The sequence below is a fragment of the Chrysemys picta genome, chromosome 11 (assembly GCF_011386835.1).
Source record: "Chrysemys picta bellii isolate R12L10 chromosome 11, ASM1138683v2, whole genome shotgun sequence".
Taxonomy (NCBI): domain Eukaryota; kingdom Metazoa; phylum Chordata; order Testudines; family Emydidae; genus Chrysemys; species Chrysemys picta.
Window position 1 is genome coordinate 63,447,209 of NC_088801.1, and position 15,572 is coordinate 63,462,780.

A 15,572-nucleotide genomic window follows, 5' to 3' on the forward strand; every position below is an offset into this window, starting at 1 on the left:
ATGTGCTCCCCCTCTTGCTGTCCTCTCCCTGCTTTGCCCCTTCACCACCACCCCAGCCCTGCTGCTCCTCCATATCCCCACCGGCAGGGCGCGTCCCGCTCCCAGCGCTGTGCAGAGACCCAGCCCCCAGGTCAGCTCACCAACAGCCTGGTTCCTACCTTCCCCACTGCCTCTGGCTGGGCAGGTGCCCCCAGAAAGCCCAAGACCCTCCGGCCTAGGGCTTTCGCCAGAAGGAGCCAAGCCCTGCATGTGCCAAAGCCCCCCACAGAGCTGGCATGGGGAAGCCTCTCTGCCCCTCAGCTAGGCTCTGGAGTGGCGGGAGAGGGGAGAGGGGAGGAAGCGATTTCCAGCCTGTTCACACCCTGACCCTGCAGGCTCCACAGCAGGCCCCCAGGCAGGGGCTTAGCACCCTCTTTGCCCACGGCCTGCCGCCCTGCCCCCAGGGAGCACGGAGCTGCTTTGTCCCTTAGGCACCCTGCCCTGCTGAGCCACCTCTCTGGCCAGGTTCGCTGAAGCCCCTGCAGTCAGGTTCTCTGGGCCCTGGTGCACAATGCATCCGGAGGGCTTAACCTCTTCCTGCCCACGCTGTAGCTGGGGACAGCAGGCAGCTGGATTATGTTGGTGGCCAGCAGCAGCCTGGAGGTGTTAGCTGCCTTTCGACACTGTGCAGGTAGGAAGGAACAAGCTGCTTCCAGCCACAGGGGAGTGGGGGTGGGGGGAGAGAGGCAGGTGACCCTGCATGCCCCCCACGTGGTGCCTTGGGAAGATGCAGTGGCAGGTACCAGGAGAGGTGGGTCCATCCCGGGGGCCCAGCCAGGCATGGATGGGGGAGAGCGCCAGGCAGGGAGCGTGGGGTCGGTCAAACACCCCCACCCCTCCAGTGTGAGAGAGGTGTACGGGAGTGTGTGTATGTCACCTCTCCCTGTGAACCCTAAAGCCTTAACAATAAGAAGGTAAATAAAAAGAATCCAGCTACACACTATTTCTTTTTAAGAGGGGCTCAGTCAACTTGATGTTAATTTGAACGTTTATCCTGCATATTTCTGACTGAATACTCATAGTGAAGCAAGTTCAATGGCAATTTTATTAGGTGGCCCATATTCAGCATAGGGAAATAGGGTCGCGCTACCTATCACTCACGCTGAGGTATTTGTCTGAATACACAATGTGCCTTTCTTCTAGGACATGAACAAAGACTTTTCCAGCCCAGCTCAGTATATATTTGTGGGTAGTGAAAGTGATGCCTGGTAGTAAATTGCTCTGAACCATTCCTAGTGCTTGACAAAGTTTTGAACTATTGACATTCAGCGAAGCAACTCCTCAGCAATTATTACACAGACAAAAGTAAAGCTCTGGGAGGAAAGAATAATTTTCTGCACATATTGATGCAGAGAGTCAGAGCATGAAATAAGGTCACAGCTACTGCTCAGTAGCTGCTCATATTATTCATCATTTCATCTGAATCAGAGGGCAAGTGTTGGCACCAGGTTGCCCACTTAATAGCCATTTGTTTGAGGTTGGAATTGTTACTGGTGGATTGTCTCTTGATTTAGCTTTGGGACACAGAAATAGTGACGAAAGACAATTAGAGTCAAGAAAATGCACTGATCGTGGAGCTTTTCCTTTCCAAGTTTTCTTTGTTATGACGCACTCAGGGGCCTAGATGAGAAGCAAGGCTGAGGAAGAGAGGAACTTATGGAAGACACTGGAGCTCTGCAGCAGGGTACTCAAGCGATTTTATATGTTGACACTGACAGCTATCCATGGGACTGATTCACAGGCGTGAAAAGCCTCCCATTGACTTCAATGGGCTTTGGATCAGGCCCCTTTGAGTAGCAGCCTTATCAAAAACATGGAAAACACCCACCCAAACAGCGTCTTCATAACCTTTAGGAGAAGGTTGCTATGCCACATGGCCGGAAAGCAAGAAAAGGAGCAGCTAAGTCGTTCCACAGCCCATCTCCACTCCATTCATTAGTTCTCATTCTCACCTTCCACCACCCACAACTATGTCTCTCCAGCCTTCAGCTGGAACAACCCAACCTGCATCTTTAAATCATTACACTAGCTCGCCTATGCAGGACTTCAATTCTGACATTTCTATATTTAAAAAAATCACCGGCAACATAGATCACTGATTCCTCCGTTATCCTAAAAATTACAGAGAAACAAAGCTCCCTGCTCCTGTTTGCAGTCTGACACCAGATCTCACTTACTCATACCAGTATGAACAGAGTGATAAACAAAACAAAACAATCAGCACATAACCAATAACAATAGTGCCCTGGTGCTCACTGGTTGCTCAGGATGGAGGCATATGCATACGTGTGGGCTGTGGGTGATGAAAGGGTAGTTGAAATTGATGAATGACATGCACCTGGAGTGCTGAATGACTTCTCTTATCTCCTTGTTTTTTGTGATGGGACTTTCAAAAACACTCAGCATCAGCATACCCTGCTCCGGTTGAAGTCAACAGTAAAAGCTCCACTGACCTCAGTGGCAGCTGGGACCCATGCTGAGTGCGTTTGAAAAGCCCACCCTACATGCCTGACTCTCGGCTGTGGACAGAGTCTGGGAGTATGAAATGTAAATTCTCTTATTTGCATTTATCTCTAATTGTAAGTGCAAACCTTTGGATGTGTCTAGAAGCCAGCTTGGGGGCCCCTTTTTAGAAAATGGGCAATAGTGTATATGGATCGTGTATATATATGTATGTATACACACACACACACACAAATATGAATATATACAACATGTACTGATGACACCCCTGTACTAAACTATGGAACCATGTGATAAATCACATTTATCATACAACTTTGATTTTTCTCACTTGCCCTCTCCCCATTTAGTCCCTCAGTACCACCTACGTTTAACATTTCAAACATCTGAGCAGCTTGAGCTACTATTAGTTTACAGAAACAGCCTGACAAGAGAGTTCCTCTCCTTCCCCGCTAATATAAAATTTCCACCCCCAAAATTTCACTGGCTTGATATGTCTGCCAATCAGTATTCAATCCTGAGTTAATGGCAGGCTTAAGGTCCAATAGCTTATGAAGCATGAGGCCTCGGAAAAACAGTTGTTTGAACACTGGCTAACCCAATATTCGGTCTCATTGAGTGTGAACTGGATATAACAGAAAAAGATCCATAGTGGACACGACACCGTTTTCAGTGCTCTAGCTGCATGCGAAGCAATTTTATTGCCCACTATCTAAATGCCAAGTCTAATTTTAAATCCTTTAGAAATACAATAGAAACAAGTTTATAATCTCAGCGAGGATCTCCAGAGCAATGAGTTATCAGACTAATAGGAATTATTTGCTTTGGGCATTTAACTTACTATCGGACCTTCAGGAAATGAGATCCCATTATCATCTCTCAGCTTTGCAACACAGAAAGTAAACAAGGAAAATTAGGGTTACGCAGACCGTTATTCTCTTCAGTACATGTGGAGCCACGCTAAATCAGAGCAGCAGATGAGCTGACCCTTTATTTTTATCATCACTTTTTCTTCTCTTTTACATTAAGGTGTCCACCGTCGACCCAGGCATTCTGCTGGTGCATCTATCTTTTGCTGTTTAAAATGACACTTTGTTTGCAGGTAAGAATGGGAGCACGTGATCGGCGGTACATGCAGGAATGGAGAGATGAAAACAAATCTGATTGCTTTCCATAAACAGATAGATCAAAGCGCCTTCTGCTTCTTTGCCGCTTACCTTGCATCTGCCAGCGTTGCACGGACCACTGCCCAGGCTCCTACAAACACAGCCGGAAATCCTACAATTATGAAAAGTTAATTCGTCACTGTTCAGAACAGGTTCATTTGGAAGAATGATGGGGTGGGTGAGAATTGTTTTTTTATTTACACCTTAAGGGAAAGTAAAATAACTACTTGTAAAAGAAGCCAGAAGGAAATGAAGTTCTTATTATTAATAAACCATGAGCTGTGAAGATGCAATATTCAATATGAGCATGAAAGACCAAATTCTAAAAAAAAGGCGATGGGGTGGAACTGAGGTCAGAATTTGCACCTAAATTTTAGATAGAGCTGAAAGTTTGAAAAACACCCATTCTACACACAACTTTTTGGGCCAAATCCCTAGTTGGTGTAATTCAGTGGCTTCATTTATATCAGCTGAGGATCTGTCTTTGCCTCCACTGTTTCTTATACACCAGGAACCAGAGGATGAGGTGATTCTGAGTCATGGAGCTTTTATCTCTATATGATACAGGAACCCAGCCCAGCTTGGAAATAATTTAAAAGTTTGACAGTCATTGGTTGGTGTACATGAAATGAATTGGGTAGCCTCAAGCCAGTTCCAAGTGAACAAACATCGACAAAACAAAAGCCAGAATCACAGCTGGCAACTTTCAGCTGTCACATCACGCAGCCCAAGGAACGTATAGGCGGGAAGCATGGATTATTCTTTCCCTCGAAAAGATAGTCAAAGAAAGGATTGAGGCAAAGTGGCAGGACAGCATGGGGACATTTGCACTGTTTCTGCCCACAACGGAACCTGTTGGCTGGACAGAGGACTTCAGTCTCCTGCAATGTTTGCCCAAGTATTTAAAATGCAGCACCACTCATGGGTGGTGTGATTCAAATACAGGGTCTGGGTTTGTTCTCACTGAGGTCAGTGCGAGTTTTGCTGCTGGCTTCAATGAAGCAAATGCAAAAGTTTCCAGTCACCAATCTCTAACCTCCCCTGTGAGAGTAAGAATATTTGTAGCGGAATCAAAGCTACCAACCTTTTATGTGCAAAGTTAGCTGTCCCCTCGGGGGGAGGTTTGCCACGGTGCAGAGGGCTGGCCCACAGCCCACTTTAGGCCCGTTTTGATGGCTTAGGTAGGACGTATGCAGTTCATGGGTTTGGTGCAGCTCATCTGCAGAGCACCAGATTTGGCCTACTCCTAAGGAAACGCTGTCGAAAGTGTATTCAAAAAATGGTGCTGGTGGTTTCAGGAAGGATTGTTGCCCTTTCAGAATGTTTGTTTTTAGTAACAATTTTCTTAACATAGTAAACCTCCAGATGGCAGTTATTGAAAACACTATTGGCCTTGCTACGGCCAAATGCATTAGTGACCTGAGCTAAAGCCAATGGGAGTCTTTCCATTGGCTTCAATAGGCTTTGGGTTAGGCCCTAAACAACCGGTAAGAGCAAGGACTTCCTGTGGACTACCATTGGAGCATCAACAGATTAGAGCATCTGATATAGATATTCCTCTTTAAGAGATGAATAGAGTTTTAAAATGCTGACAACATTTTCAGGCTATACTTGCTCAAGAAGTTGGGATTTCTGAGATGCACCATGCAATGTGACCCTCAATACTGACAAAGATTCAGGTGAGCTACCATTTGCTTCCTCCGTTCAAGTTAATGGAAATAGCATTGTGTGTTCCTGTGATCCTGCAACTCTGAATTTGATTTTGCCATATGGGGAAAGCTGGTGATAAAGTACTGAATTAAAGTGAAAAAAAAAAAAATATATATATATATATATGGGCAAAGCCTTATGTTTATACTTGAAATGGAAGAGCCATCTCTCTGCACAAGCATCATTGCTCTCTATAGTATGTCTTGTGGTGTCATGACTAGTCTCATTTTAAAACACTCAAATGCTGGGTCTTCATAAGACCTGAGTGAACAATTGACCTTTGGCTGTTTGTGAATTCTCTTAGAACAGACTAATTTGTACCTTATTCAAAATATGGTTCATGAGGACATATCTCAGTCTATGGAGTGCTCTCAAACTATTCTCTGCCGCTCTTGCTTTGGAGAGTTGCCATTTGTATTGTGCGCTCTTCACTTATGTCACCTGGTATTATATACCCAGAAGCCACAATTCCTTCTCTGCTCCAAGCTGGCTCTAGTGAGACAGTAATATACCCTTGGTCTACACCAATAGTAAATTACCACCTCTGGGGAGCTGACTCAGATATAGTGTGTGTTGTGGGGGCAGAGCCAATTCCCTGCCACTCTCCACCCATTCCATTTGGTATGCAATGAACTTCTCCCCAACACCTGAACTCAAGGACTAATCTGCCCCTCTTTTGTCTACACACAAATTGCGTTAACCCAAAATTTGGACCCAGGGTTCTAGGAGCCCAGAGGGGTGAAGGGTCCAAGCCTGAGGCAAGCTAGGAGCCAGGATTCAAGCCCTATTGCTCTGCACTGTAGACACAGGCCCACAGAACTTGTGCTCTGTGAGTCTACCAAAAGTGTCCCACAATCCCATGGGCTGACTTTGTCCTCTGGACAGTCAAATGTGGTGGTCAAGTTTGTCCAAAGTGCACCATAAACAAAGGGCTAGAAAAGCCACATTTTGGGAGGGTGAGAGGAAGTCTGGGATATAGGTGGTTGGACTCAGGTTCGGACAATGCAGTGTAGACACTGGAGCCCCAGGTTGGGACACAGGGTTCAACAATTCCTAACCTGGGGTTACAAACTAGTGGCGATGCTCAACCCCTAGCTAAACAAACCCCAGGTCTGCTAGCTCGTGTTCTACTAACCCTGGGTTACATTACAGTGTAGACATCCCCTTAGAGACACAAAATCATTAGCAAGCTGGGAAGAGAGAGAGAGAGCTGAGCAAAAACTTCAGATACAATCACTGCCAGCCATGAGGAAGTGTATGAGAGGATCTAGAATTTGAGAGTGAGCCAGACCCTGTATGTCGACATCCATGAACTTTGAGATCCAGATTCAGACTTTGCAACTGTGTCCATCCCTGTTCAGGAGAGCCTCGGTGGAAGAGAGGATTCTGGTTGATCGCATTTGGTTACGTCAGCACCTGTCGGATCTACTGAGGGTGGCCTGGAAACAGCAGAGCTATTCAAAAGTATATAGAAGTCTCCCTGCTTGTTGCTGGGGCAGGTTTTTCCAACAGTTAAAATGTATTCACCCTAACTGATGTCCACAACATCTAGGAAGGGACTACGGGGCAGGGAAATGATACGCTGCAACAGATGAAAGAAATAAGGTAGCGATCACTCTATCGGGGATTGATTTATCACGTGTAGTGTAGGCGCGATAAATCAATCCCTGATCGCTCTCCCGTCAACTGCTGAATTCCAGCTCGGCGATAAGCGGAAGCAAAGTCGACGAGGGAGCGCCGGCCGTCGATCCCGTGTTGCGAGGACGCGAAGTAAGTGATTCTAAGTCAATCTAAGATACATCGACTTCAGCTACGCTATTCTCGTAGCTGAAGTTGCATATCTTAGATCGATCCCCCCCCTCAGTGTAGACCAGGCCATAGAGAAACAACGATGAAGAGGAAAGAGTGGGGAAGAAATGAAGGGGTTAAGGTCAGAATGGAGAAGGGTATTAGAGAAAGAAAGAAAGATTAATTCTTTACTTAAAACCATTATTTATTTGTATTACTGTAGCCCCCACTAGTCACGGACCGTTGTGCTAGGTGCTGTACAAACACAACACAAAGAGGCCACCTCCCTACCCCACAGAGCTTAACAATCTAACTGTAAAGTATAAGATAAAAGACAAAAGGGCCCAATCATCAGCTAGTGTCAACTAGTAAAGCTCCACTGAAGTCAATGAAGCTACAACACTTTACAGCGGAGGACCTACCCGGTTCCTTTTGGCACTAAAACAGTATTAAAATTCCCCAGGTGCCAGGAAAGCTCAAAGTACTTCAGTGTCCAAGGGCTTTTTTTTATTTAGGTCTTCCTCAAAGTCAGCTGCAGCTTCTGGCTTTCACAAGGGGCTGCTCCTGTTTTATCCACTTTTATAATTAATAGTAACTGTGACAGATATGGCAATTTCCTGCCATATCCTTGAAACCCCTAATGATATTAAGCTCAAGTATCTTTCAGGTCTATTTCATTAAATGAAAAGATTATGTATTCTTGTAGGCCAGGATTGTACGTAACCTCTCTAAGGAAGTGTTGACCTATGACCCTATTTCATGTATAATTTAGCTTGCTATGAAATTAGTGACAGTATGGGGCATAACATTGATAGCTTTATTAGACTGGAACATGCTGGGGGGCACAGAGGAGAATCCAGATAATTGGGTTATTTGGCTTTGCTCTGGTTAAGGCCTGCTTTATTAGTGTGAGAAGCTTGAATTTGTCATGCTAAGGTGAGAAGGTGAAAGGGTAAAACTTTGATTGGGGCAATTGAGACAGGAAGGCAAAGGATTAATTGTAGAAGTTCTAATGTGCCTGTCAATATTTAAGCGGGGACACCTCCTACTCTTGTTAATGACAAAGTTTTAGCTCAGGGGTAGGCAAGCTGATTTTCAGTGGCACTCACACTGCCCGGGTCCTGGCCACCGGTCCGGGGGGCTCTGCATTTTAATTTAATTTTAAATGAAGCTTCTTAAACATTTTAAAAACCTTATTTACTTTACATACAATAGTTTAGTTCTATATTATAGACTTATAGAAAGAGACCTTCTAAAAACGTTAAAATGTATGACGGGCACGCGAAACCTTAAATTAGAGTGAATAAATGAAGACTCAGCACACCACTTCTGAAAGGTTGCCAACCCCTGTTTTAGCCACTCAAAGGTTCGGCATACAACTCAAAGGCTATAAGCACTTGATTGGGTAGTAATAGGGTGGATAACTTTGTTGAATGATAATCACAATATATTATTAATTACATAGGTATATATAATTATTTAAAAGAAGGAACCTCTGCTTATCAGACAATAATGGAAGCTTAGTTATTCACCGCTTTGAGAGGCTGTGTAGCTATGTATTTTGCACACCACGGAGGAGGGCCACCAGCTGTAATGGAAGTAAAAAGGTTTATGTAAAATGTGTATATTACATGGGCTTTTTCCCAGACACACTACAAATCTATTTATCTTTTAATTATTAAAGGCAAACAGTCATAAAGGTATTCTTTAATTAGTTTATCAAGTGTAAAGTTAAAGGCATTCACTGGTTCTGTGCCTTTCACTTGTAATTCAGGTGTAATCTTCAGCTAGAAAACTGACAGGAGGGAACAGTGAAAAGTGGCTTAAAGCTCTTTGGCCAGCTGCCAATATGTTGATGTATGCAACTGGAAATGACTTCCTGGGTAGTTTTATCTGTGTCTGTTAAAAAGGGAAGCAAATTGCTTTTAACTTACATTTGACTGAACAGAATTAAAACTGGTTCCCATAAACCAGTCTCAAAATCATTTTAAATTTACATAATGTATTAAACAACAGCAATTAACAGTCTTTGTTGTTGCAGACCATCTAATTTAGAACCCTTTAGACGTATTAGTAATTTATAAAGATCAGTGTCTCTTTAAACAAAATAATATATTTTACATTTACATCAAGCAAAGTAGTAAGTAAAGGAAGAGAGAAAACAAACCCCATTCACTACCTGAAAGGGTGACAGGGAAGAAAGTTAAAAAACAGGGATAAAAAAAACGCTTGGGTAAATTAAAGTATGGAGAGCTAGAGAGAGAGAAGGGGTGTGTGTGTGTGCACGCGCGCATGTTTACATTGACTGAGCCACCAACCTCATTGGGTTCAAATTTGTATTATTAATATACACTTAACTTGACTAATTATTTCCTGTCTCTTATTATCGCAGAGGCTCCAGGTAACAAACCAGACACAATCCCGGATTCGTACACCATACCCATTGTAAAAACAGGAACACAACTTCTCTGCTTTGTGCAAGGATCATCCTTTTAAGAAAGTATGAAGCAGTCTCTGCTACCCACAAATAACAGCTACGGTTATTATTGTAAGTCCTAAATCATCACTTCAGTAAAAAAGTGACTAAATATTTCTTGTAAAACCTGTACAAGTCCCTTTTAATTTCTCTAACTAAACAAAGCTTATGTTAATATTGTTTTTAATTAAGAAAACACAGTATATGACTATTGAAGAAAAATTCTGCTGTAGCCATTTTGGTCCCAGGATATTACCTTGTCTTTCTGTTCAGGGAAAATACCTTTGACTCCTAATTAAACAGTTTAATTTATTTCCATTAACACAAGTAGTTTTGCAAGGTATTACACTGTTTAAAACCAGAGAGATTTCCAGTACTCATCTGCTTTATTGATCAATGATGCTATCAACTAAGACAAGGGCCATTAATAAACTTAACCCTTAGATCTTCTTGACCTGCGCTAAATAGCAACCTCTAAGTGGTTGTATGTATTTTACCCTTTGTTTTCTTAATATATGGTATCCAAATAAACTTAAGTTTTAATGTTTTATTTTATGTATTTAAACAATGTTAAATTGTTTTGTCCTTAGTTGTCAGTTATATTTTATGCAGTGTTGTTGTAGCCATGTTGGTCCCAGGATATTACGGAGACAAGGTGGGTGAGGTAATATCTTTTATTGGATCAACTTCTTTCTCAGCAACAGAAGTTGGTCCAATAATTTTTTTTTTTTACCTCACCCAGCTTGTCTCCCTAGTTATGGTTTATGTCACATGACTCTCATTGGTTTTTTTTAATTGGGGTTTAATTTTGTTGCAACAGAAACATTTTTATGTGCAAAGGTATAAAAAAAAGATTGAATTAATGTGGTACCAAAAATTATATTATAATTAAATTATAACCACCATTATTAAATTATTGTAATGGCAGTTAAATTCTTTTGTTAATCTCAGTTCTGAATATAGGTATGTTTTGCCTCAATGAATTATAAATGTTTATTTATTAAACTTTTATTCAAAATACTGTTAATGTTGATTTGCGGTGTGTAAAACAATATAGCCAGTCGTTCAGCAAAACCCAAATGAAAATTCATAAGTTCATTAAAACCAAAAAATATTAAATGCAGTATTGATAGTGATAAATGTGTAATAGCTAAAGTGTTTTTAAAACTAAAAATATACATTATTTGGTTATCTATTGTTATACGTAATTAGTTTAATGCAAATTCAAAAGGATCAGGTCCCAGCTAAGACAGACAGTTACCTTTTCCATAACTGGTGTTCTTCGAGATGTGTTGCTCATGTCCATTCCACATTAGGTGTGTGTGCTTGCCACATGCACCAGTGACAGAAGATTTTCCCTCAGCAGTATCCGTAGGGGAACAGCTCTGGCGCCCTCTGGAGTGGTGCCCGCATGGCACGGTATAAGGGATGCTGCTGGCTCTCCCCACCCTCAGTTCCTTCTTGCCGGAAACTCCGACAGTGGGGAAGGAAGGCGGGTTGTGGAATGGACATGAGCAACACATCTCAAAGAATATCAGTTACAGAAAAGGTAACTGTCTTTTCTTCTTCGAGTACTTGCTCGTGTCCATTCCATATAAGGTGACTCCAAAGCAGTACCCATGGAGGTGGTTAGGAGTTCACAGACGTGTAGATTGCAACACAGTTCTGCTGAACCCTGCGTTGTCCCCGGCCTGCTGAGTGATGGCATAATGAGCGGTAAACATGTGAACAGAGGACCACGTTGCGGCTCTACAGATGTCCTGGATAGGGATGTGCACCAGGAAGGCCGCCGAAGATGCCTGCGCTCTCGAGTGGGCTCTGACAATTGGCGAACAGTGAGTCTGACGGCTCCTCAAGTTCCTCTTCCTGGAGCCCCAAGTTAGAGGCGACCCTCTTCAAAAGCTCCTGATGAGCCTTGGCATCATCTTGTGGAACTGGGTGAGGGGGACCCGTAATCGCTTCATCCGGCAATGATGAGGTCAAAGCCAGCTATGGGTCGGGGGGGGGGGGGGTGTCTTCCCCTGTGGGGCCTCCATCTCCTGAGGAGGGCAAGATGCTGTGACTGATGGCCTATCTGAGGCCCCCCACCACCAATTGGGTGGCCTGGGAAGGCTGGGTGAACACGGGGCTCGTTGCGGTGCCGATGAGGTTGACGGTACCATTGGTGCCTGGGCCTGTCCTGCTACCAGAGATTCCTGCTCAGCACCGGAGTTGTAAGCGGAACGGATGCTGTGGAGTGACTATGAGTGGCTGGCCCGGCGGCCCTCCTCACCATGGTGCCAGCCGCTGTGCCTCAACGCTGACCTGTCGGATGAGGATGAGTTCTCCCCACGGGACCCCGTGGATCTTCGGTGTTCAGCGGATCTGCATTGGTAGACCAGCAATCTACACCTCATGCTGCTTGACCTGTACCGGGATCTAGAGCAGGACCAGGAGTCAGAGTGGGACGGTCATCAGTAGAATCTTCCCGATCAAGGAATTCGCCTCTCGGCGACAGTTGCTGTAGGGTGGGTGACCAGTGACCCCATTTTGCCCATCAGTCGCAGGACTGGTGCCAAGACGTTGGAGACCTGATGGGTCGGTCTCGACACTCATGCTGGGGGCTGCGGCAGGTTACCGGCGAGCCACGCCTCAAATCCCACTGTCAGTGCCCAGGGTCCGGAGACTCCCTCTCAAAGTCTGAGGCATAACGGCAGGCGAACACTGGAGGCATGTTCCCCACAATGGGAGCAGCACTGACTCCTGGTACAGGTCAAGCAGCATAAGGCATAGATTACCGGTCTACCAATGCAGATCCACTGAACACTGAAGATCCCGTGGAGAGAACTCGTCCTGGGTCGGTCTCGACGCTCATGCTTCTTAGCTGGTGCCAGGGAGGGGGATCAGTGCTGGCTTGTAGATGGCACCGGCGGGGCGCTCCGTATCGATGCTGCAGTTCTCGGGGCCAATTCGTTGCCGGGGTCAGCGCCGACTCCACCAGGAATGCCCCAAGACGATGTCTCTCTCCTTTTTTGTTCTGGGTTTGAATGACTACAGATGCAACACTTGTCACTTATGTGTCCTCCTCCTAGGCACCTTAAATAGCTAACGTGCGGGTCGCTGATGGGCATGGGCCGCTTACAATGATTGCATGGTTTAAAGCCTGGGGATTGAGGCATGCCCTGTCCCTAGGCTGAGTCCCGTCCGGAACCAACTATTTAGAACTAATACCAAGAGTAAATACTAAACTATATACAACTATTTTACAAAGAAACGTTCGAGAGAGAGACTGAACTAAGCAAAAGCTAGCTAAAGCAGCAGCAGTTCCAGCACCATCACTGGCGGCAAGAAGGAACTGAGGGTAGGGGGGCGCCGGTGGCACCCCTTATACTGCACCATGCAGACACCACTCCAGAGGGTGCCAGAGCCAGTCCCCTATGGATACTGCTAAGGGAAAAACTTCTGGCACTGGTGCATGTGGTGAGCACACACCTAATATGGAATGGACATGAGCAAGCACTCGAAGAAGAACATGGGGTTGGTGACCGTAGACCTGGACCAGATCTTGAGTGCTCCACTTTGGATTAACCTGTGATTGATATGCTAAGGTGCTTGTGGTGGTTAATTATAGGTTGTTCAGCTTATTAAAACTGGGCAGCAACCCCACAATCTGCTGCATTGGCAAAGAGATGGCCCCAGGGTGCATGATGTGGTCATGTTCTCACACGTTTCTGGGTCAGTTCTCTACTGATCTCCCAAAAAGACCTAGTTATGAATCTAAGAATTTTATAAAAGGAAACTGGTCATTTATGGAACCCCTCTCTCTCAGCAGGTAAAAGCCTTTTCCTTAAAAAGCAATACTGCTTCCAACACAGTCAAGGTGCCAAGGCTTTGGAAGAACAGGTTCTCTCTCACTGGGGACTCCCAACAAGGATAGAATTCGACCAAGAAAGCCACTTTGGGGGAACAGTCTGAAATTCTTTACCATTGTTAGAAATGCATAGCAACAATTCCACATCCCACTCCACCCACAGTCATCTGGTGGAACAAACAAATCAAACCATCAAACTGACGTTTAGAAAGGCAGTAAGTACCCATGGAAAAATTACCACATTTTAATTCCCATAATTTTAATAGCTCTTAGAGCAACCCCTGCATTTTCAACCATTTAATCACCTTTCAAAGCGATGACTAGACACAACAAGAAATTGCCAAAACATCAAATATGGCAAACCATTACCTTCCAAATAAAAGGAATTATAATGGACGCATACAATCAGTTCTTGCATGATATGGGTAATGACCAAAATGTGACGCTAATCACGCTAATCAATTAAAGTTGTACGAGGAAAAAGATTGGTCCCTGCAGGCGTCAAGGAGTCCTGCAGCGGCCAGAGATGAATCCCAAATCATGGTTGGGGCTGCTCCTCCTAATCAACAATCTCAATAGCGTGAGAGAATAATTGGGATTATTAGGTGTTGCTATGGTTAGGACCTTTTTTATTACTGTGAAGCCTAGCTTGTTTTAGTGATGTTAAGTCTGAGTTTTAAATAATGCAGGCCTGAGAACTGAACCCCAGCTCCTGAATTCTGCGCTCTTCTTCTGAGAGGTAAGCAAAAGACCACAATAGTACAGGTACGCTGCAGTATTGCAAAAGTAATTCTGCATTTAGGTGGTTGGGGGCATTTGGCAACATGGTAACCAGGCAGACAGGTAGTTAGATTGCACTGACGTATAGGAATTGTTAAATTCTTGATGAACATTATTAATATTAATTATTGGAAGATTAATTATGGATACCCAGAATGCTACATATGGATGATGGACAAGTATAAACTATTATGGTCACGGAAGGAGACTAGATGTATTCGTATAGCTGGATTGTTACATAAAAGAGGAGTATAAAAGATCCGGTCTAGTTCTCTAAATGTGGGTTCATTAGGTCCCCACAATGTTGTAAACCCAATCAGGACCAACTGTGTGATGTGCTTCACTGACTTCTTCATCTCCAGAAGGTTGTACGTATGTATAACCTTAGATTGCAAGGATGAACAATACAGGAAACCACTTTAAGTATAATTTAAGTACAATAATTTCTCTAGGATTTCAATAACATTTGTTTGTATTAACTAAACCTCAGAGTTTCTCTGTGTTTTTCGCCAATTTCATCTTCTTAATTAACTCTAAGCAGCTGTCTGAATAAAGAACCTCTTATCTGTAACAAGTGTGTGTTGCAATAATCAATCAGGCTACAGGGGAGATGTGACGTAAGGCCCAGATGACCAAAGGACCACACTGAAATATGCCAAACAAGAATAGATTTTGGGGACAATACATGTGACGTGGACTTCCTGGGAAAAACACTAAGGAGAGGTTAATGCTAATTCCCCACTTCTGGTAATGCCCAAGCTGTATAAAGGGGCTGCGAGTTCTGAGCTAAGGCTGTTATGAAATGGTCACCACAGGAAAAAAAAAAAAAAAAAAAAAAAACACACCTTTGGTGGGGTTTGAAGGACTGACTCACACCAGATCTCAAGACTGGAGTTGGGCTGATTTCTGGTATGCTTATTAGCATGCCTGTAGGGTCTTTTATTTAATTTGTTTTCTCTGTAGTGCTTTCACCGTAAGAATTAATGTGCTTGCTTAGAAAGAACTGTGTGATAATTCATAACTGCTGGAAATTACAGCTCTTCATAGCCCCTAGAAAGAAAGCAGCGTGCAGACGCTGGCCTGTTTAGGCAGTCTGGCTTGCTGGGAATATCAGAGTGTTGGCTGGGAACTACGCAGGCTGGAAAACCCCCAATGATAGGAAGGAGAAAGATGTGGGTCTCTACACAAGAAAGACGATAGCTAAGGAGCAGTGAGCCTAGAGTGGCTGCCCTTGGTAGACCAGCAAGGGGAAATACACAGTGCAGTGGCTCTGAACTGTGACACTAACCAAGACACAGGG

General features: G+C 44.1%; 1 protein-coding gene across 5 annotated transcripts in view; it reads right to left on the reverse strand.

Annotated features, from left to right (window-relative positions):
* Positions 1–15,572, reverse strand: part of PTH2R (parathyroid hormone 2 receptor) — a 99,061-nt gene that overhangs the window by 30,452 nt on the left and 53,037 nt on the right. For 4 of the 5 annotated variants that reach the window (XR_010591367.1, XM_005306086.5, XM_024109206.3 and 1 more), the window contains one exon: positions 3,720–3,780. Coding sequence is in view for 4 of the 5 variants with exons in the window: in XM_005306086.5 (XP_005306143.1) it covers positions 3,720–3,780 (61 nt within the window). In the remaining variant the exon portion in view is untranslated. The remainder of the gene's footprint in view (positions 1–3,719; positions 3,781–15,572) is intronic. The other variant, XM_065561002.1, reaches the window with a different exon arrangement.